At 42.4% G+C, this 23,634-nt stretch overlaps 1 protein-coding gene and 1 long non-coding RNA gene across 3 annotated transcripts in view; one reads left to right on the top strand and one right to left on the bottom strand.

Moving 5' to 3' along the window:
• armc2 (armadillo repeat containing 2) overlaps positions 1 to 8,609 on the bottom strand; it is a 16,591-nt gene extending 7,982 nt beyond the window's left edge. The window contains exons 1-9 of one of the 2 annotated variants that reach the window (XM_035617821.2): positions 8,323 to 8,609; positions 6,567 to 6,864; positions 6,397 to 6,469; positions 6,022 to 6,199; positions 5,240 to 5,366; positions 2,253 to 2,320; positions 1,463 to 1,570; positions 316 to 491; positions 84 to 186 (exon numbers count right to left, since the gene is read on the bottom strand). In XM_035617821.2, coding sequence (XP_035473714.2) covers positions 84 to 186; positions 316 to 491; positions 1,463 to 1,570; positions 2,253 to 2,320; positions 5,240 to 5,366; positions 6,022 to 6,199; positions 6,397 to 6,469; positions 6,567 to 6,784 — 1,051 coding nt within the window. In that variant the 5' untranslated portion in view covers positions 6,785 to 6,864; positions 8,323 to 8,609. The remainder of the gene's footprint in view (positions 1 to 83; positions 187 to 315; positions 492 to 1,462; positions 1,571 to 2,252; positions 2,321 to 5,239; positions 5,367 to 6,021; positions 6,200 to 6,396; positions 6,470 to 6,566; positions 6,865 to 8,322) is intronic. The other variant, XM_035617820.2, reaches the window with a different exon arrangement.
• A 1,104-nt stretch (positions 8,610 to 9,713) lies between these two features.
• On the top strand, positions 9,714 to 21,384 carry LOC118290251. The gene is made up of 3 exons (XR_004786376.2): positions 9,714 to 9,845; positions 18,385 to 18,475; positions 19,436 to 21,384. It is a non-coding gene; the product is annotated as an uncharacterized LOC118290251 (long non-coding RNA).
• The last annotated feature ends 2,250 nt before the right edge of the window (positions 21,385 to 23,634 follow it).

The following is a 23,634-nucleotide window of genomic DNA, read 5'->3' on the forward strand; positions in this document are numbered from 1 at the left end:
TTCAGGGGCCAACGAAGATTCATATTTAAAAACACAGGTTTTAATAAAGAATAGAAAAAAACACTGAATTAGTTGATCCTGACCTATGATGGAGTTGTTCTGGAAGAGGATGTCGTTGCTTTCACTGCGGCTGATCTGGAAGACGAGCTTACAGATGTTGAGCAGGTTGTTTCCACTGACACACAGCTGAAGAGAAAAATGAAAAAAACAAACAACAACTTTATTACTAAGCACTTCACTGCCCTTGGTGCCCTTGGGTTAGAGACTTAGTGGCAGACGTGCTGACACACACACACACACACGTAGGTGACTCACAGCCAGGCAGAGCTTGGCGATGAGCAGGTTGAGCCGGGCAGAGTTGTGGTCGATGAGGCGGAACAGTGTTCGAAGGATCCCTGACCTCCTCTTACAGTGTCGGCCGAGCATGTCCGCTTCCGCCAAGGTGCCATGGAGGCGGTCACACAAATCACACAGCCGCTCCGCCGAGCCGCCTGGCGTCACGGCAAAGAAAAATATTGCAAAAAATAAATAGATAAATAAATAAACGATCACAGGTCAAGTTCAGGGCAACGTGTCAAACATCCAGAGGGGAAGCAAACATCCCCAAATGAAAACACTCACTTGTGTGTGTTGGCAATTGTGCATCCATATAAATACACGTGAGTGGCCGTTTGTGTATTTTGCGGGATATACGTGTACATGTGGGCTCCGTGCTGCATGTTGTGCATTTATTATTTGCATGAGGAAGTCGAAGTTAAATCCTCAACATCGACAACACATTGGTCCGCAGTAAAATAACATTCCTCCTCCTTTTTTCTAAGAAGCAGCTTGGGGTTTCAATGGTCAGTCGCAGGGAAACAATTCCGCAACAGGCAGCTACAATCTTGACGCAGAGGAAGCGAGAGGGTGGAGTCTTTTCCTTGTTTCTGATGTAAAATAAATGTTTTCCCTGCATAAATAACAGGGTTTGGCCGTTTCCAAAAAAGGCTGGCCGCAGTCTCACACTCAACACGCCGCTGCGATTTCCCAGTGAATCTCAGAGAGGTGTTTTATGCATGAGCCAGAAGGCACTGGGTACAATAAATATTTAATATTTATCTTTCAAATGAATTTTCCATCAAATTTGTAAAGTGCTGAAATATTTACAGCCGTAGATTTGACTTCATGGGTGCAGTTTCAGGCTGACACAATTCTGTATGGATGCCAAACATAACATCATGTTATATGTTTGGCTTTCTTGAGGTTGAAATCACCTCATGTATGACTATCTATCTCAGTCTGCCGATTGAAAATGAGATATTAATAAGAGAAGCACAGCTCTGATTTTAAAAAAAGGACCAAAACCTAAAAGTCAAGTAGTATTTTGAGTGGAGTGGGTTTATTCTTTGGGTCAGATGAACGACTGATGTATGTTGTGTCTGCACATTGTTCCCGAGGTTCATCATTGCGCTGGCCACACTACCTGCAGCCACGCTCTCCAGTTGTTGGAGAAGAGGACCAATTGTATTATTCCACATCGACGAGTCTGCACTCTCCTCTGGGCATGCGGCGTTGTCTCCATTCCCCAGCTCTGAAAAAGCACGGAGAGAATCGCGAGTTAGCCAATTACCACCTTCCACATAATGCAGACGGTGAACACGAGTGGCAAGCCTGGTTCACAAGTTCACCGTCTCAAAATAAAACCGCAGGAAGTGCGATGCCACAATGAAAGGTCACCATCCACAGCTAAACTTCCTCTGATTTGTTTTCTGTGCTGAGGTGAAATTGTCTGCATGTGGGTTTGGGCGTGTGTGATTAAAACACGTGTGTTTGTGCACGTAAATGTCTGCAACCTCTCTCACGCCATGCACCTTTCTTTTTCTTTATTTTCGCTGAATATTTGCATACCCCCTTTGCTTAGTGTGATGCAGGAAGCTGTGGTTGCCCAAACCAACAGCTCTCTCAGCTATTGGCTGGTTGCCTCTCGTGGTGGAAATTAGGTCCTTAGCAACAACACCCCAATCAATGTTTGACTAAGTCTTACTCAGTTGCAGAGGGAGAGAGAGGCATGTCTTTGTTATTTGGTGAAACAAACCATTCTAGGACCAGGACTTTAAACTGTGACATTATGTTAAGACATGATCATCTTAGAAAATAAGTTACATTTGATGTGACTGAGTGGATGATTGGCATGTTACATTGAGTAAAGTGGCAACTACATTTTTTATTTCTACATGCTGTACAAAATGTTGAACGTGCATAGCTGGACAAACCTGTTCTCTGTCCCGTTGTGCAGTGTGTGGGTCTAACTCCTGAGTCAACACCGGGCTGCATTATTCTACTGTTGGTGCAGAGAAGCACAAAGAGTGGAGTTATATCACAGTTTCAGGCGCACAGGTTGTGCTTACTGACTTGTTACAATTTGGTTCCTTTTTTGACATTAAAAATTATTGGATACAAACAAGACAAATCATTTTTAATTGAGGAACTGTCGTGTCAAAGAAAATACTTCATATGCTCACATTAACGTTATGGGTGTATGTTCATCAAGTGCCACTAGGTGTCCCTGTTGCAGCAGAGGTTGAGACTTGTGGTGCAGGCCGGTGCAGGTGGTGCTGTCTGTAATGTATGTGTCTACATAATGCACATATTAACTCACATGAAAATACAAATGTGTGGGACTAGGAGGGAGTGGGGGGGTTGTGTGTGACTGCTTGTACATTTCCGTGTGTGCGTGACTCTTTTGTGTCCGTGCTTGCGCGTATCACCGTGCGCATCTCAAACTGCAATCCCCAACAGACAGGAACTAAGATGTTAGATTTGTGGGCAGTCTGGTTAAAGCTGTTCACGGTTTTGTCGGAGTGGGCCGTCTCCCACAGTCTTGCCGTCGTACGCTGCTCCCAGAAGCATGCCCTCGAGTCATGCCATGCGGCTCTCTGCATGTGACTGTTGTATCTTAACCTCTGCATGTCACTGTCAAGTCTGCACCGTTCCTCTCACGCACAAAGAGGACGGCTCGACATGCTACAACAAATCCTGTGAAACATGACAAGTGGTAGTGTGCCTTATGACTAATTACTATTTGACCAGCTGAAAAGAAATATAATAAATAAATATAGATAAACACAAGCAGCATGTTGAGTCACTATAATCACCTCTATTACTGCGAGATTTGCTGAGCAAATCTCCTAAAGAAGCGTGAATCAACCTTTAAGTGTAGTGTAATCACAATTATTTATTATCAGGACTGCCCGAAGCCTCGGGAGTGGCGTCAATACAAAAGGGCTGAACTTTAACACCCAAGAGAGCTTTATTTCATCGTCTTGCTGACAGGTTTGAGACAGACAATGACCCCCTGCTATTGTAAAAATGTTCGCCTTTTAATTCCACCAGAGCAACACCACAAGGTGTTGTTTGACACGAGACCATAGGATACAGTGTGTGCGGCTGTTACCACGGAGTGCACTTTCACTTTGAAGGGCGATTTTCATGATTGGTATAAGCTGGCGGTGGCACGCAGGGCAACATGCGGCAGGGAGTGCTGGCTGAGGCATGTTGAATGTCAGGGAAGGGGGCTTTGGCTCTGTATGATAGGATTAGGAGCCCGATAATAAGGCCTCTTTGTGTGATACGGCATTCTCTGAGACATGACCTCATCCCCCGCCTTAGGCCTGGCCAGTGCACTGCAGTCGCAGCACACGCTGCTGCCAGCCTTGCCCAGATGGGTACCCAAATCTAATAGAGAGCCATTTGGAGCTATAAAGCTCTGGCTTATTGGAGAAAAAAGAACCCAATGGATGTCTAATCTCCCCTATCTTTATATCTCATCCAACTCATCATATTAATCTGTCATGCTGTGTCTATTTCTACTTGCAGTCAGTCTACTTCTGGTTTGGCTATCGCTGTGATTCACACGGTGTGTCTCTGCCCAATGCCCCTTTTTATTGTTCCTTGTAAAACTAAGAGCAGTGCTGCCCCAAAAAAAAAAAAAAATCAGACGTAACGCTAATCAAGAAGAGGAAGTCTTTAAACCTATGCCCTTGAATCATAAACTGATCTTATCTCTCGGGACCTATCTTTGTCAGCAACAAGTTATATAAACATTGCGTGTTAACTCGGCTTGTGAGGGAGGAGGGTGTGCTGTGGGGCGAGAGCCCAGATTTCCTGTTAAAGTGTTTTATGGTCTGCCACCCCCCCCATAGCCCTAGATGCCCCACCCGATCGATAGGCGGATGGATTGTAACGACAGCCCCCGACCTCACGCCTAGAGTTATGCCCCTCGTGCTGACACACGGCTGATGAGGTCGGCAGAAAAAAAACGGAACTTTTAGCCTCTCTGTACTGTGGAGGTGTAAAAGCTGACACATGAAAGTAATGACAGATAGAGGCGGTTGTCGTTGGGAACGAAGGCTGCCAAGAAGCTGCGGATTTATCTGCGACCAAGATATTGTGTACAATAAAGTATATGAGGGCTTGAAATGGGGTCGAGTGTCTCAAGTTGAAGAATTAGTCCCTTCCAGTATTTGGTGACACCATCGCTGGTCTAACTGGCCACATGTATTCAGCTCTTATCACCGGTGGCCTCATATATTCTGAAAGGTTTTGGCTCTGGATCAAGTGTAAAAAGGGTTTTGAAAACTTTTTTGCTTCGTAAAATGTTCATGGGTATTGTACTTTTGTTGAAATTTGAAGAACAATCCAGGTTTTTCAGCGTCGAGAATCCTCCCTAGAAATGGAAATGTGTGTGTTGTCCGAGTAAAGATGATTAAAAGTGTATTGCCCTTTAAATGCTGTGTTCCCTAATACTACAGATGTAAATAACCCTGTAGTAGCAGTGGATTACACAAAGTAACTTACCCTTGATTTGAGCTTTATCTCATTGGAATCCCTGTACAATGTAAAGTAATTAAAACCTTAATGAAATCAGCCTTACTGAGGTATTTGGTTCTAATTTTCAGTTTCCAGCAGTCTGGATGAGTTACGGACCAAAGCAGCACACAAAAAGACATTAGAAACTCTATGAATAAGCCATGTAAAGAGAGAGCAGAGAAAGCAAAAAAGGGGGCAGAGGAGGATCTAATGAAAGACAAAAAACGGGAGGCACAAACTCCATCTTGTAATGGCTACCGCTTCAACCTCTGTGTACCAATAAATCCTCAACTCATTGTCGGACTGTCACTTTAGTCAAAAAGGAGGGAGGCGGGAGAGGGTGGGAGGGCAGAAGAGAGAGAAGGGGCAGTCCTGGGACAGAAAGCGTTACCTTTCACTTGCTGTTCTGTGTGGGCCGGGTTTGTGGGGACCACCGTGGACCTTGGTGTGGTCCGTGCCGGGGTGTCGTTTTGCAGATGGCTGCTTTTGTTCCGGGCCTTGGTTTATTCTTTCTGTCACTGGCACACAGAAAGGATGTGGCAAGTTATGTACAGGTTGCTGCTGTGAGCCGTTGTGTCATTTCTCCGACTTTCACCGGCCGAAAGTGCAAGTCCCACTCATCCATACACAATCACACACATTTGCCTACATCATTTGTGTGCAGGTAAAAGAAATTCAGTCAAACTCCATTGTATATCTCATCGCCGTTAATAGCAGAGCCGCTTTGCAGGGAATTAAGGGTTTGAGAGGGAGAAAAAGCAGAGAGTCATTTCCCCCTCAAAACCGCAGGCGTAAATTAAGCTTTTCTCCGAGCTGAACAACAGAGCATGTAAATCAGGTGTAATGTCAGCATGTGAATGGCTCTATTCATTTCCTTTTGGAGAAAAGCTGCTTTCGCAAGAGTTTGAATGATGCAATGACTTAAATTAATGGTGCGCTGTTTTCTCTCTCTTTTGATCTATTTAACAAATGCACCTTCTATTAGAAGCATTTTGTTATGAGCACAAAATGGATGAACATCTTATAATAGTTACTTTACTATGTGTCATACATTCAATAACTATATACTTTCTCTGTTATCTACCACACAGGGTTTTCTCAATTGATCCAGACATTGGTGTCCCCCCCCCCCCCCCCCCCCCCCCCCCCCCCCCCCCCCCCCCTTGCCCTTACCATCGGTGTTTCCCTCTAAAGGAGGCAATGTGGGGAGAGATCCAGTCCTGAGGAGTCGAACCCGTGCCTGTACCCCTGCCCCTGCTGACCCCCTCTTCACATTCAGTGGGTCTGCGGGGGGTTTAGGAACGGCTTTGCATGCATCCCCAGTGCCACAGCGGCCCGGGAACTTTGGCTTCTGGTACAGCGCAAACATATCAGTGGTTGATGGTGTGAACTATGAGCCTTTTTCCTTGTCTTTTATTTCACATATCAGCATTATAATCCCACTAAATAAGACCAGATAAATTACATTTAACCAACACAAATTTAATCTGGATGGATTCCTATTTCGACTACAATACATAGCGTGCAGTTATGTATGAAGGGACTTACGTGTTCCAGTGGAGAGAGACGAGTCCCTGAACCTGGCCTCGAATCAGGAGCATCGAAATTTTGAGCATCAAGACTGTGACGTGGAGAAAAAAATGGCTGATTACATTTACACGTCAATCTTGGAGCCTGACGAACTGATAAAAGGATTTGAGGTTGAGTTAGGGACCAACCTAAAGGTAGATTGAGGTCTGTTGACATGATCTCCACGAACAGAGCTGTTTCCAAAGAGTTGCCTGTGTCCATCTCTGGGAGTAAATGGGCGCTGGGTGGTCTGAACACGCAGGGATTGTCTGGCTTCAGAGACAATCTCTGCACTTGTTTTCCTCGAAGAGTTGCGCTGTGGAATGAGGGGGCTGCAAATCTCACGTTTCCTCTCCATAGAAGCCATTTAGGCCTGTGTGACATTTGCCAAAACGGACTGCAGATGACCTCAGTGGTTTGACTTCATTATGGTTACAGGATGTATCACTTATGAGAAAAAAAAAATGTGGACAATGCCACAAGAGAAAATTAACATTTGGTGAGATATACGGACACTTTCCCCTTTAAAATTAGCATCCCCACAATGTAAAATCACTTTAATACAAGTTACAAGTCTTGTATTCAATATGAAATAACATAACATTTAATCAATGCTGTCTACATGTGCCTACTAACAATTCCCCCTTTAAATATTTCCAATGAAATGAGGATTGGGGAACAATCATTTTTAGTGGTGAATGTAGACTAGACACGTATTTTACATAAAGCACTATTTCAATGTGATGTGTTCATCTTCTCTGGATTTAAATGACAAAGAAAGAAGGAAAACATCAAGTCACAAGGGAGGCAAGAAATCGTAATAATCCTATCCTCCCACCGGCCTGTGGAGAATAATAACTGATAATTTGGTGTGGAGCTTTAGGGTTTTGCATTGGAGTTTTAACATCACAGGTTTTTTTTAACTGGGAGGTACTAGGTGAGTTATGACTTTATTAGATTATATTTGGGTTGTTTATTTGTTTGTTCTTTACAAACCCACAATTTTGATATTCATAAGGTGAGATCATTTATCAAACATGGTTCTAAAAAACCCTATGACACATTTTTCTAAGCAATGATGCCAAACTTTGACTGGCTCCTACTTCTCAAATGTAGATGACTTGATATTTACTTGTTGTATAAACCTATTCCATTCAGGCTTCAAACTGCTGGTCGAATTGAAGCAAGTCCGGGAATATATATCAATCAATTTCCCAATATAATATGGGAAATTTATTTTTTTAGAAATTATTACAGATTTTATTGGCAAAAGTGATCAACTGCAAAAAAATTGTTGCAGGCCCAACTGTCAGATGACTGTAGTGGAGTATAACATTTTCTCTCTGAAAGTTGGGTATTAAGTGGCATAAACTTGAGATTAAAGTTTAAAGTAGTGCTAAATTTCACATATAGTTGATAAATATAACACCAATGTATTCATTCTTTGGTCACAGGTTTCCTGATGGATTTTAAAAACAAGTCCAAAATGCAGCCTAATAATGATTCCGATGTTGATTAATTCACTGTGGTAAAAAAAAAAAGCAACGTAATCTAAAAGATAATATTCCTGTTTTCTTTAGGTTAAAAGTTACATTTGGTTGATTTGTGAGCGGACGAGAGATAAAGTCCCCGTGCGCGTTCACGCTCCGTCTCCATGGCGACCAAATGCCGCGGCTGTAGCTTGGGCAACAAACCCCGACAAAATCAACGAGAGTAACCCCATCGGAAGGCGAGCTGAAGAGTTTATAATGAACATATTAACAACATGCAGGTTAACGACCGATCTGTAGTAAGTGTGCGCAACGTTGACATGAGGAGAGGGAGAGGAGCTGGGACACAGAGAGAGCTCTGAAGGAGAGGCTGCCCACCAAGTCGACAGGAGACCACGACAATCTGCAAACTTACCGAGTACACACACCGACTGGGTTGACAATAGTCTGGAACAGCTCTTACTCGAATATTTCCACACGGATTCACGGGCGTCCACACGGAAACGGAACATGTAGACATGTGTTCAGTCGCTGCTCGATTCAACCAACCAGTGCCTGCCGGGAAATTTGAAGTGGGGGCGGGGTGACATCGCTACTCACTTTGAGAGTCTGTGTATTAAATAAATACATATAGTGCAATTTCGTTCAGGTTGTTGCCAAGTGTCGTCTCGACTCCTGCCGTGGCTGACGACGTTACAGCGCGAGATCAAAGCAGCCACTCAGAGGAGGCTGGGGGAAATTAGCCAATCAGAAATAAGTTCCTTGCTGTTGTCAGGTAGAATTCTGTATCTCTACCAGCAGAAGAAAAAAAAAACTTTTCCACCAATCAGAGCCGGTGATAGCTTTTGCTCTGATTCTGATTCTGATATCATTGACCATTTTCATCAACAAGATCACGCCGAGTTAAACAAACAAACAAAAAATTATGAGTCATTTCATACAAATCGTACATAACTACCATGGTTAGCTCGCACTTCCATGTTTCTCATGAGACCGACTTTGACCATCCTGAGGAAATTACTCTTTAAAATACTGTAAGACTTTGACCAATCCCTGCCATAAAATGTGGCTGTATCAAACCATGATCCTATGTCCACACTGAAAAGTAATATTTTGAAAATTGCTACTGTTTATTTTAACCCTCAAACCATGTTTTCCTATTTCTGGTTGGCCATGTCACCTCGTGTAATAATGCTTGTCAAACCTCAACCCTGTAATGAACAGTCAAGTTATATCATATTTTTTTCAGGACAACCTAGGGTACCAGAATATCACATGAATGTTTAAATAGTTATATGACCATAAAGACAAAAGAAAAACAAAATGGAAATTGAATCTCAGAGACATTCATTATAATGACACACCAAACAACAATGATGAAGATTTTTCCCTCTTGAAATCTGCTCTTTGAAGCCTTGGCTTTGAGGGAAAACAATCTAAAACATCCTTACTAATGCAAATCAAAAGTTATGTACATTTTTCTACAAATCAGTCCTTTGGGTTTTTTTAACCCCAAAAGTCACTTGCTCCATTCTGCAAAGCAGTTCCTGTTTGGAGTGTTAATAGTAGTAGTATGAGTGAATAGGAGGAGTGAGAGGTCCTGTTTTCAGTGTAAAATCTTTGTTTTTTCTACCAGTCGACAACACAGCGTCTGATTGGTACAAGTTTGTAACAAAGTCTCTGATTGGTCAAGGGAATCTAAAACGGACGGCTAGATGTCCGCTAACAACAGCAGAAGCCTTTTACGTCTTGAAAGACGGGATTAAAATGATCATTAAAGTCACTCAATGTTGGATTTATCATCATGGACGTGGTGTACAAAGTCTCTGCAAAGACACTGAAGTTCCAGGCCGCACGACAAATCTTCTGAAAGAGCCACGATCGAACGGAAGCCCTGTGTGGAACGGCGCAAGTGTTAGCTTCCCACCAAAACAAACCGTAAGTTGCATAAACTGATCAAATGTTATGAGGACATTTCATAACATGACACATTTTCTGTCGCATACGACAGGTTCGGGCTCAGACAGTTAATAATCTTGACACCCCAAAATGCTGAATAATCACATATTTAATGTCTCTTCCACTCTTAGTAACATTCACTGATCAAGAAAAAGTGTGTAACTCCCAAAAAGTAAATGAATCTAAAGTACAACAAACACACATTAGTGAGCATTTTCCAACTCAAAAGGTCACCTTTTTTCACTGTGTATTTATCTCACATTACTGACAAATGATTTTAGTGAGAGAATGCACCACATACTGTTGGTATTTGAGAGAATAACATGATGTTTGACATAATTTGTTGGTTGAGAGGAAAAAATCTGAGAAATGGGGAAAGTTATTTCTTTATTTGCTGTAATGTCTGCGGCAACATGCTTTCATACACTTCAGACGTCTGCAAGAAAACTATTGATAACAGGCTATTGATGATTGATTGCAGAAAAAATTACAACGATGGTTTCATGTGAAAATATTTGTTCTTCCTCACATTGCTCTTCAGCAGCAGCTTGAAACAAAACGTAACTGTCAGTAATTCCAATTCCAATCCAGATTTATTTGTCACTTCCATACTACACACTCAAGCAAACACGGGAGTGAAATACCATTCTCCATGGACCGTTGTGTACATGGCGTACATTTTTAAAATCACAGACACGTAAGACCACATTAAAATAATAGTAAAAACACAGACACATAAAATGAGCGGCATTAGATAAAAAGTGCTGATTCATGTGCTTACACCTAAGAAGACAGTTAAAAGAAAGTGCTGATGCATTTGAACATGCTAAGTGTACAGTAAGTCATCAGTGTTAAACTTCTAATAAACCTGACACACATCAAAAGACTCCACAGAGGAACGGAGAGAGATATCAAGCAAATATTTATTGTGCATCTCCAATCGTTTTACTGACCCTATATTTTAGGGTTTATTAAGTTCTGAGTCCTGTCACCCTATACGACTTTCCAACCGCCATACGCTTGCAGTCAGTATAGTTCAGTTGTTTTCATATACTATTGTTGGGAGCAGCAGTCGTAGCTGTAGTCTGTTTTCACCTCCTCTAATTCATGAAAGAAATGCATAAAAAACATACCAGGTCGTCCTCCTTAATCCTGTGAGCCATTACAAAATGAGTGACCTCAGTCAAACACTGGCCGAAAATGTGCTCCAACAAAAGATACAGAAAAAAGTTCATCATTAATTATGTTAGTTTCATATTAGCAGGATACACACAAAATTACGATCAGCTAGAATATGACAAGTTAAATATTCACTCGGCATTCAGGTTCGCCCGCCATTTTGTAGCTGCACAAAGTGTGACGTTGTTTTTGAATGGGCACAAAATGGCCACAGACTTACGTTGCGTTCGTCGGCGAGTTTCACTATTGGTAGTTGCGGTCCACTGCAAGTTGGTCTTTGATGCAACATCCCTGCTCCGCATGAAACATCAATAGTGGCTCCCCCCCTCCCCTCCCCCCGACACATACTGTAGCTGTACAGGAGAAATGAAGACCTCCGGCTTTTACTTCCTCCGTCCATTCGACGTAACCGTCCCCGCTCTCCTCAAGCCCGGTGCAATGCAACTCAGTTGTAATCGCAGCAAAGTAGTAGAGTTTTGATCGATATTCATGGATACACTCAGAGTTCATGATGCAGAAGTTCATTCATTCAACTCACGCTTCTCTATAACTCGTCTAGATGGGACGACCACTTCAAACACCAATCTGCTCTGTCTGGATTTGCTTATTCGTCCACTCGTAAACCCCTTCCCCCCTGGCTTTTTTATTTTTTACACTGTGAAATATACATCTGAACAATCTTCTGAGTCTCTGGTTGGATTTAAATAGCCTTACATGCTTCAGTCTCTTGGATACAGTGAACCTGATTGGCCAGGAGTGCATGCCGGGCATGCCCAATCACAGGGCATCACCATAGAGCTTACCAGCCAATGGGAGGAGGAAGGTGGTCCCTGGGATTTCATTGTCACTAAGGGGAGGGGGAGACATACTACCCTGCCAGGACAGGTGGCACTAACATGCTAAGCAGTGGACTCTGTAGTCATCAGTGTGTGTGTGTGTGTGTGTGTGTGTGTGTGTGTGTGTGTGTGTGTGTGTGTGTGTGTGTGTGTGTGTGTGTGTGTGTGTGTGTGTGTGTGTGTGTGTGTGTGTGTGTGTGTGTGTGTGTGTGTGTGTGTGTGTGTGTGTGTGTGTGTGTGTGTGTGTGTGTGTGTGTGTGTGTGTTTGAGATAACCTGTGGAATCTGAGGAAAGAGAAGCACAAGGTGAGATGAGGCTCCTCTGACAAAGAGCTACACAGTCCCATTGCACACGAGCGCATTGTGCACCCACGTCACCGTTATCGAAGGTGCCCACGTCACAGGAATGACTGGGGGTTGATTTGTGAGAGCCATCGTCCTGCTTGAAGGTGCTGTGTCTCCCTGGCAACCGGCTCCATCCCTGGCCAGAAGCTTAGACTGATCTAGAGCACTCAGCTCACAGGACAGGGGCTCCTCCTCGCTACTTTCACTTCATCGCCATTCAGTCCTGGTTTGACCTCTGCCAGGGTGCTACGTTTTCCTCTCTCCTTCTGTCTTCAATTGTTTCCTTTAACCTAATTTACCCCCAAAGTAGTGATTTCTTTCCCTCTAATCATTTATATTTCTCTTTGCCAAACCTTAATTTTTTTGATGGTTCATACATACATACATGCATATTTACATACAGCGATTGAATCCTTAAACCCCTTTAATGTAGTGCTGCATTATCAACTCTAGATTATTTTCTTGACTAATGTATAGTGTAAGGCTTCCACTCTCAAATTTGATTTTCAAAAAATACGTGACAGCAGATTCTTGAACATGAAAATAATAGTTTGTAAAAAAACAAACAAATCTTAACACAAGGTCTACTTGTTGGGTTTTTCCAGATCACTATGACAACCAAGAAAACTCCATCCACTAATGAAAGCCCATAAGATGTGACTGAAAATGCCACAGAATTCCTGGAAGGGGAATCTTGCTCTTGCTCATTTTTTTGTCTAATAATTAGATATCTTTATTTTTTGCTCAGATTTGAATACTCTTCGTAACTTAAATATAATTTCATAGTGAGTTTTTGTTTTTTTATACATAGGCAATGGGGGGGGGGGGTCGTTTTACAAAATAAGATTCTGTCTGCTGGCTCTTGTACTGTACAAGGCCAGAGATATTCTAATGGGACAGAGGTTATTCTGTTTTCCTTCACATGTCTTATCTCCTCATTTGCAACATGCAGACTTTTTACAACTCTTCAGTCAGCTTTTCCAACAGTGACACAATAAACAGCCTGAGTAAAGCAGAGCAAAGTTTTAATGAGCCAGCAGGTTGACGTTAGAACATGACATGAATCATCGATGAGTCGATCTTGGCTTTTGCTCGCAGTCAGCATGTAGTCTGCTTGTTTCTGACTGACACACGGTGCAGTGTGCGCTGACATGAAAAATCAAAGTGCGCACTTTCCTTGCAGATGCAACTTTTCTACTAAGTCAGAGAACCTGTGATGAAATAAGGCTGTTCAAAGGAAGTAATCAGAAGAGTTGTCTCGTACAGGAAGGACAGGAAAGAACATTGTGTATTCTGCATATTTTGTGCAGATAAAAAGATGATACAGTAACTTCTCATTTGTGACAGCAAGCAACTTTCTTTCACTTGATCAGTGGTGGCTGTCAGTTTAATTAGAGAAGTAAAGGCAAAAGGGAATATAGAATCACTTCAAATTATAGACAACATTTTCTTTGGCAGTAATTTTTTTTTTTTAAATGTCAGGCAGTTCATGTCATGAAGTTGAAGCATTTCTGCAGACTCTTTAGTCGGAGGCAGAAGTGGGAACAGAGCCAGACTCTCCCGCTGTCTGTAAAGACTAAGAGTTAACTGACACTGTACACAGACATTTAAATAAGGCACACATGCCGCACAGACAGCCGCTGTCATATCATTTGTCTGTGTGCTTAGAAGAGCAACATATGGCGGTGCAAGTGCACACTGCTGCATCACAAAATAGAATGTAAAAAAAAACGGAAGATCAAGTTATAAATCAATAACAGCTATTTTAATTTCTTCTCCTCTCTATTGCCTGTTCACCAGTGCAACACTGATTATCCCATTGAACTTTTTTCCATTTATTTTTATCAATATTTATCAGAGGGACAATTCTCAAAGTGAGAATCCTTTGCATCACTATGTTTTACTTATGAGCAAACATTAGCTAGTTAGTAAGTAAGCAGGTGGTTTGTCTGGATGGAGCATGTACCTTGAAGAAGGCAGATGAGATTGTCAGTAAAACTTTAATCCACAGGCAGTGTTTGCTTTGACAGAACTTTTAAATTATCACCTGAATTCAGAAATAAAATGTAAATTATATTTTTACCGATGTTCCACAAAAAAGCTTGTGTCCAATCTGTATGTACAATGATAAGTTCAACAGCTGCTACCTGTAGCTTTATCCTACAGACAACAGAGTGGTATCATTGTCATCTAACTCTTAGAAAATAATAATACAATAAGCGTGTTTCCCAAAATGCTTCACTCACCATGATACTCTATGCATTAAAACATTTTTCATCCAGCGTTATTATCTCATAAAGATTCTATTGCGGAGTAAAATTTGACATTGGCCCAGAGACAGACTGCTTTGTGTTTCCCCTGAGATTGCCATCACCCTGACGGATCCCAGTGAGGCGTATCCATCTCATTTTGAATGCTCATCAAAATGCAGGCAACTCAGCCCAATCTTGATGGAGCCTATGTCTGTTTCTATGAATAGATATGTGGGCGTGTGTCCTGACCTGTCTGACCTGTGCGTGTGTTTCGCTGCGTTCCTCCCCTGCATCAGTCCTCCCGGCGCTTTATTCGCAAAGGCCATCTGACCAGACATAAACGACCTCAAGACACACATATTCCCCCGCCAACTCGTTACACGTCTTTTATTTATCTGATTCTCACACAAGAAAAACGATTAAAATATTTTTAAAAAGTGAATATCAGCATCTGTGTCCTGCGCTCTCACAAGAGGCTGTTCTCAACAAGTACATGAGGGAGCTGGTGAAGGCCATCGGCGCCCGTCTCCGCTCTTTTTCAGGCTGGGTTGTGTTTATCAGGGTCACACTTCAGTGAGTGCTCGCGAGTGTCTTTTTGCAAATGCACGACAATAACCAACCTTCTACAGTTACTTCAATGCCTTTTTGCTCTTTTCGTTGTTATACAACCAATGGTGCAATCACGCTCTTTTATTATGAGCAAATACATGGTGTGTGTTAACGTTCATAGCATCATGGCCATTCATCATATAGGAAAAATAGATGTTGGTTTTTTTTACCATAAACTATTATAATTCATTATTCTCATGATCGATTAATCTGTTGATAATCTGTTGATTATTCTTGAATTGCAGATTAACGGTTTTGTCTTTAAAATAAAACATCGGAATATCCTGAACATGCCCATCATACTTCCCCATTTGCCTGGTTTGGCTTCTTCCTATTTCTTGTTTTGTTCAACCAACAGTAGGAAAACCTGAAGATATTCAGTTTATTATCGTATATGACAAGTAAAAGCAACAAATTGTCACAACCAAAAGGCTCATATTGAACAAATTTTTGGCAATTTTTTTCCCTCCAAAAAAACAATGATTTGTTCAATCTAGAACGAATCTAGATTTGCTGTCCTGTTGCCATTGATGCACAGGTATCACTATGAATATTCATTGATAAATTATTCATTTCATCCTTCCTACATCTCTGGAATACACTTTTTACTTTTAATTGTAAAATGCACTTGGCTAATGAGAGACAGAGCTGTCGTGGTGACACAATGTTCTGGTAATAAACCTGTGAGCTGCTCCCTGCGTGCTTGGTGATTACTGCTGTCATTGTGGAATGTTGTTATAAACATATTTACATCAGTGCCTCAGGGCAACAACTGAGACAGATGCCAATATAGACTTGTGTTTCAAAGAGCGCTGGTGCATGCTGAACCGGGTTGTGCAACTCTAAAACATAACCTCTTGACCCCCGCACTCACAAACACACACACACACACACGCACACACAGAAAGACGGCCTGCTGTACAGTATCTACTGCATGTCATTCTGCAGGGGCGTTTTATGGAGCTCCACAGTCACCTGCACTATATGAACTGCCAACTGTGCTCTATATCACCGTCATCGCTTAGGTCTCCTTGTCCTGCCGACTCCCCTCCCCCAGACCTCATCTCCTTTGTTCCACCGTGAGGATCATCCATCCCTCTCGGGTGATATCTGCCAATGAACGAAGACACCATCACAACTGCCCATGTCACTGTAGCCTTACATTAAAACCTTCTCTTTTGTTCTCTCGGTTTTTCTCCTGCTGTATTTCTCTCCTTCCTAAATTGTGTCACGATCTCCCCCTGATTGATGGTGATGGGGACTTCTCTGTGTCTGCTCACACACTCTTATCTTGCACGCAAACAGGCAAAAAAACAAACATACACACGCTCCAGATCAAACATTTAATCAGTTAACAATCTGCTAAGATCTTTGAGTTGAGAGACGACTGCAGCAGCATTCATTCCTAACCATAAATATTCAAAAACACATAAACCACAAAGCGTTGACGGTTGTGTGCAAGCTCACATATTTTGCTCTCATGCAAGGGGCTCCGCACTCTTGGTAAACAAAGTCAGAGACCAAAGCCACAAGTTTTACATGGACACACACATGAAGATATAAAAACATAGCTGTACAAAGCCAGAACGCACACCCACACTCATAAACACATATGTAGCACATATGGGAAAGAGGCCTTTATAAGAGGAGGGTGTTGGAATCAGTCACAGTCACATAAGCTTAAACACGTCAACATGTGCACGCAGACACAAGCACGCTGTCGCACATATGCCGAGACTTTGGGACATAAGATGGACAGGACACAAAATGCTAATTAGAATCATTTCTCAGAGCAGACTGAAAAGAGCAAGGCAGTGTTTGGTGTGTTAGGTAGTGTGCTGATCACATGTGACAAGTTAACACAGGCCGTGTTGGTGTCGTTTTATATTAACGTCTGATCTACGCAGGGTATTGCCACATAAGCCATTTAGATGTTTCTGAATTTTGAAGGAAACACATTAATGATTGATAAGAATTCACAATGGTAGATTTATGTCACATTGGGCGCTGACTTCTCCGCCCTAACGGCTCATTCTTTATGGTAGATTAGTTCCTCTTTGTCTCGCCAGCCAACTCACCATCACCACCATTACTTAACATGTGGAGAAAAACAGGGGAGGGATGGAGGGAAAGATTGAGACGGGGAGTAATGAAGCTATGTATGTGCTTTCCCTGGTGGATTTAATGGTGAGTGCGGGCCGTAATTCACCCCGGACACGCACGCGAGCACAAATGAGTGCACACCCATACATGTTTGTGCACATACACACACACCCACCCACACACACACACACACACACACACACACACACACACACACACACACACACAGACGCCTAGAGCAATACTTTTCTCTCTCTATTTCTTTGAGTCTTTGTGTGGGTCCGACCCTTCATTTAGGCCAGTGCAAAGAAGATATATGGATGTGTGGAGTGGAGTGACCTTGACATTGTGTGTGTGTGTGTGTGTGGGTTGGGGGTGGGAGAGGGTGGAAACTGACTGTGCACCAAATGGACCCATCTATGAATCATTAGATGAGTGCACCAGCGCATCGGCTTTTAAAAAAAAAACTGTCAACAATAACAGCAAAGCGTCCATATAATACATTAACATTACCACAACGGCAATCGCTAGTCATGGAGTGATATTTAGAATATGTAGCTATAAATTGAGGAATGTCTGTCCGTCAGTCTGTCCGTCTGTCTGTCTATTTCCTTGTCAGCTGCTCATCTGAATGGCCTCCACCTTTGCAGGTGTATTGCTAAGTGCCTAAGTGGACAAGTTCCCCCTCAAGTACAGTGCCTTCAGTTAGTCTGATGTAATTTCAAAACACCTAATGTTTTACAGCTAGATTTAAAACAGGAACATTTAGAACAAAGTGGGAATTCAACACAGTTCCAGCTGAATTTCACTGGTGAAAATGATAAAACAAAGTTGGACCTAATCAACTCACCTAGAACAAGCAGAAAACATAGACATGAGTTATGGGACCGCTGGAGTTCTGCAGGCCTGTAGTGGAAGTTACCCACTGTATGTTTTTAAAAATGTCTAACTTCAGCAACTCCTAGTGGCAGAATCATACAGGGCTGTGTTTGACCGCAGGGCACTGTTTCACATTGGATAATTTAATTCTTCCGTGAATAGAGAACAACCACAACAACAACAACAACCACTCCTTGTGTCATGTGTTCACTATACAAATCTGGGCCCAGCACCTAATTGAGTTTAACACTCATCAACACAATTTTGCCTTTGACTAATCTGAATATGACATGTATTTTCTTCTCTCTGTCTGCAGCGGCGTGAAGCTTGTGAGAAGGTTCCTACTTTAAAGGGGGAGAAGAATTCTGCCGTATTATTCAATGGAGGCAAACCAATGAGGAACAGAAGTAATGTACACACACACACACACACACACACACACACACACACACACACGGGATGGTCATTAATCTAAAGTAATGAGCACACACTCTGCAAGATAACACATCTCCATGTAGGTCAGTAGTGGATGATGCAAGACACAGTATAACACATGTACATATAGACACTTCTCACTGTATTTTTATAATCTCCACACTACTCGAAGTCAGCCCTTTCACCATAACGAAGAATTGTTTGCCATAAAAATACAGTGCTGTTATCGCGCTCCGTGACCCGATGCACAGACATGTAATGTAGTCACATGCAGCCACATACTACAGCGGGTGGTAATGCTCTCAACCTCTAGAGGGTGGTGGGGGATGGGAACACGATGGGGGTTAGTGGGCTTAAACAGCAAATGGATGGAGAGCAAGCTGAGCATGATGCCCGCTCACATGAGGAAATAACACAGTAGGGTGTGTGTGTGTTTGTGTGAGGGAGCGTCTACTGTCCTGATGTAAAGGAGCAGATGAGGGTTGGACAGGCAGCTTTTCTATTTCCCTGCCTGATTGTTCCACCTCATCTCCCTCTCTACTTCCAGCCCCAGCATCAACCTCCTCCTTTCTGTGTGTCGGGCAGTTATTGAAGTAAAGTGGGGTTGACAGCGGAGAAGTAGGGAGAGAACATACGCAGAGAATTATATAAGAAAAAGTGGTGTGAGAACGGAAGAGGTGAAGGAGGCGGGAAACGGAGCAGAAGCTTAGCAAATGACAGGAAAAGAGATCACATGCATATAGATCGTTTGATATGCATATTTTGATTTCTACGTGTTCTCACAGAATCGACCAACAGATGTAACGAGATGAAATTACATCACATCAGATTTCAAATTACATCACTCCTTCAAACCTCTCACAAGTTCAAAACAAATCAATGGGACATATGAAGAGCATCAATCAACACAATGATTTCCCCTCCTCTAACAGTCCACTCCTGGCGCATGAGGTTATCCAGTTCAACCCCATCAACGGTCAAACCCCCATCGATTGAGATGGAAAGAGTGAAATCGTTTCAAATCCACGGCGGTGCTTCACCGAGGGTCGTAACCAGAAAGAGCGGGAATTTTCCGTCAACCTATTCGGCTGTTCTTCATCCTCCATCCTCCCAAGTTTTAGATGAAGATTTCATTCACACTTGTTTTCTCATGTTTTTTTTCCCCCTCAAAAGGTGCCTGTGGAGCGACAGAGCGTGAGAGGCTCACGCTCCGCAGCATCCACATGCGATTTTCTTCCCCCTTCACTTTCAGTTATCACGGTATTTGATGTGAGAGAGAGAGAGAGAGAGAGGTGGAAAGCTACAGAGAGATCAGGCAGGGGATTCAACAACACAAGATGAAGCAGTGTATTGTATCGCAACGGAGACGCCACCATCCACTCACATAGCGCCGAAGAATCTTTTTGATATTTGATGTGTCATCACAATGAAACTGAAGAAAACACCTACACCAAGAATATTGCAACTGATTTGTGAAAGTAAAACTCAATTTGGGAAGACACATTTCAGTCACTGGGGAAAAAAAAGGGAAATACAGATTGATATTGTCGAAGCACTCAGCTTCAATTTGTTGGGTATTTAAGAGATCACACATTAAACATGGAACAGTTAAACATTACCTTGATTAGAGATTACCATGAATTGAATTGAGAATTGAGATGACCTTGTTTTCTTAGACTATCTGACAGCAATGATATTAATCCTTATCCTTTTTATTTCTTATTTTTTGCTCTGCTTTTCCATCATCTCACTGTTCACTGGAACAGCTTTGATTTTGTACAATTTAAAAATCAGTAAAAGAGAAGATGAAAAACAGTGAGCCCACAGAACCACATAATTAACAGAAACAGAGAACGATCTTAGAACTGGACTGGAGGACAACATTTTCCTCAGATCGTCACAGACAAATGCAAACTGGGAGAATAACAGCAGTCAGTGGAAATGAAGAACAGTACAGTAGGGGCATGACGCCACACACTGCTCCTGTCCTTAAAAGACCTGATTGTCTCTCTCTGCTATCGTATGGGTTCGGTTTTAGAATTTGCTCTTGAGTTTCACCAACTGGCCATGAAATTGTGACAAGGCTCAGTTTAAAAACAATCACTGGGAGCTGAGTTATGAACATAATTCTTAACCTAGCACAATGATGGGCATTATTTGTAGATTCCAAATGAAGTGAAAACGTCTTTATATGCAGCAAAATAAGTTGCCAGCTTGTTTCTGTCCCATGTCTCGTTGGTTGGTTTCATGTCGTTTCATGTTTGTTTGCCAACCAGCCTCATCTCAACCCACATTTTCAGGGGTTTTTTATTCGCCCCTGCCTTGTTCCATGTCAGTGGGTCCCTATTTGTAAATGTCATCTTTGTTTTAATGCGGCAAGCAATTAACCTGTGCACCTAAAGTACATATTTAAAAGTCTATGGATGTAGATTTTGTCATTTTTAAAATATTCCAGTTTCAACACCCCTGCTGCCCCTGAGTCTTCTGTCTCTTCCCTTTTTTATAAACCCAGCTTCGTTCTCACTTACCCTCCTTTTTCTATTCCTGTCCTTTCATCGCACCTCACTTCAGCCTATCATTTTTCACACCGATATCGTGGCTCACATCCTCACACATTCGAACTTGTGATGTGCCCATATGGATGCGCGTACTGTAAATCCCAAAGGGAAAGGAAGAGAGGGAACATAGCAGGCCTGTGATTGTGTTGGTATAAATTCTTCCCTAGATATTTTTCTTTTCCCCCCACATCATTGCATGCAATGTGTGTAAATACATGTTCGATGATTGATTGTTTTTAATCTGCCGGTACATGCCTGTGTGTGAATCTGTAAAGACAAAAGGGCTGCGTGAAGCACTGTGAAGCGATCTGACATGTTCTGAGTCTGAGCCGTAATCTGCCATGATGACGCCGATCACAGCCTGTGAATGGAGGTGCTGCGGGACAATGCTCAGCCGCTCTGTGCCAGTGTGCCATTACAGAGATGACATCATTCCACTGCAGCACTTAGCGCCTGCCTTGCGCGCACACACACACACACGCGCGCGCACACACGCACACGTACAGAAGTATCATGCTCACTCCTCAGCTCTCAGGTCTTTCCACTGTCATGGATCTGTCCTTGTGCGGCCAGCAGCAATTAGCATGTGTGTGTGTGTCTGTGTGTGTGTGTGTGTGTGTGTGCATGTAAAGTATATACGTACATGTATATGTACAGGTGAGGTATCAAGATCAGACAAGAGGCGAGCAATCAAAATTAATATCGTCAACATGTCAATGCCGGGGGAGGAGCAGCCCACTAATGGCCATATCCCAACAGATCCATCACGGCTCACATCTTGTTTACACTTTGAACCCCACACCACATATTGATGACTCATTGCTCATTAGCCAGCTCAGTCCCTGTGTGTGTGTGCGTGGCATCGAGTGTCTCCGTTTCAGTGTGTATGTGGTGAGAAAAAGGTAGGGATAACAAGTATAGATAGATAGATAGATAGATAGATAGATGATATGAATGAAAAAAAATACGGTATTGAAGCATGTGAAGGCCTGGCATGAGAGCACACAGACATCATACATGTCACCTGTTATGCTGTATCGAGCTTGTTTTATCTCCACGTCAGAGCCGACTCGTCGTCCAACCTGTCATCATGACTAACGGCACTGGAAGCCATAAGCCACAGTGATTTCCTCATCCTCTGGTCTGGCCCAGGCAGTATTGTCTCTCCTTTTTTTTTTTTTTTTTGCTTGCTTCAAATGGCAGAGTTATTAATGCTGAAGGCCCTTGTTATGGTTTAAACAGAGTTTGCTGGATGTGCTGTCTGACCGCATCAAACAGGTCACGTGGGTCATATACCTTTTTTAAATAGGTGGGGCGAAATACTGTCCGTCAGCGCATGGAATGGGATTAGGAGACAGAATTTAGTCATAGGTCGCGTGGAATCAGAGAGGATTAGAGACGGACGTATTACAAGGTACTACAGTGATTAATATGGTGGATGGCTATACTTTGCATAGCTTCTTATGTTTATTTCATTTATTATCAATGTTCTCAGTAAATGTTCCAAAAAATGAACACTTAGGCGAGCACTTGTAGATGCTTTGTAGTCTCCTCACCTTATGTATTTGAGCTCCGAGTGGTTTCATTGCTATTACTGCAAGCTTTTAACGTATAATGGTGCTTTCTCACGATATTATACGCTGTATGAACATAAAAAATATACAAAGACTCATGTCTGTGTGGAAAGACTCACTCTTTGCGTTATTTAACCACACTGTCGTCCTGTGTCTCTGTCAGGCAAAAGCAAGCCGACATGTAAATACGTGACCTAATGCATTCACCTATGCATATTGTTATTATTTTGTATAGACTTTCTATTTTATCTCTCTTTTTTTTTACTCTAGACTCCGTCTTCTATTCTTATTGTATTTATTATTCTGTGTCAATTTTGAATTTCCTCGACAGGAATCAATAGAGGTTCATCTTATCTCATCTCATCATATTGCTGTCATGTAAAAACTGGTGTTCGTTCCTGATACTCAAACAGCTTGAATTTATGAGGACACCGGTGATATTCAAACACAAATATAAAAACACGTTCTCAAACAGTATGCTGTCACACACGACGTGCACCCACTCATTCATTCGCACGAAGAACATTGCTCGGTTATATCATCCAAGTGTTGACATCTGGGGGAGGCGCGCAGTGCACTCCGAGCACAGGTTAATTGCTTGCCGCATTAAAACAAAGATGACATTTACAAATAGGAACCCACTGACAGCGAACAAGGCAGGGGCGAATAAAAATAACCTGAAAATGTGGGTTGAGATGAGGCTGGTTGGCAAACAAACATGATACGACATGAAACCAACCAACGAGACAAGGGACAGAAACAAGCTGGATACTTATTTTGCTGCATATAAAGACGTTTTCATTTCATTTGGAATCTCCAAATAATGCCCATCATTGTGCTAGGTTAAGAATTATGTTCATAACTCAGCTCCCAGTGACTGTTTTTGAAGAGGTTGAGCAAGAACGGAAAATGAGCTGAGGCTCTGAGGAGTTTCCAGCCAGTCATCCAGTAACCTTACTGACCTCGCACAGACTTGTGTGACTGCAGCCAGGCCAGACG

This window comes from Scophthalmus maximus, chromosome 18 (assembly GCF_022379125.1).
Source record: "Scophthalmus maximus strain ysfricsl-2021 chromosome 18, ASM2237912v1, whole genome shotgun sequence".
NCBI classification, from domain to species: Eukaryota; Metazoa; Chordata; class Actinopteri; order Pleuronectiformes; family Scophthalmidae; genus Scophthalmus; species Scophthalmus maximus.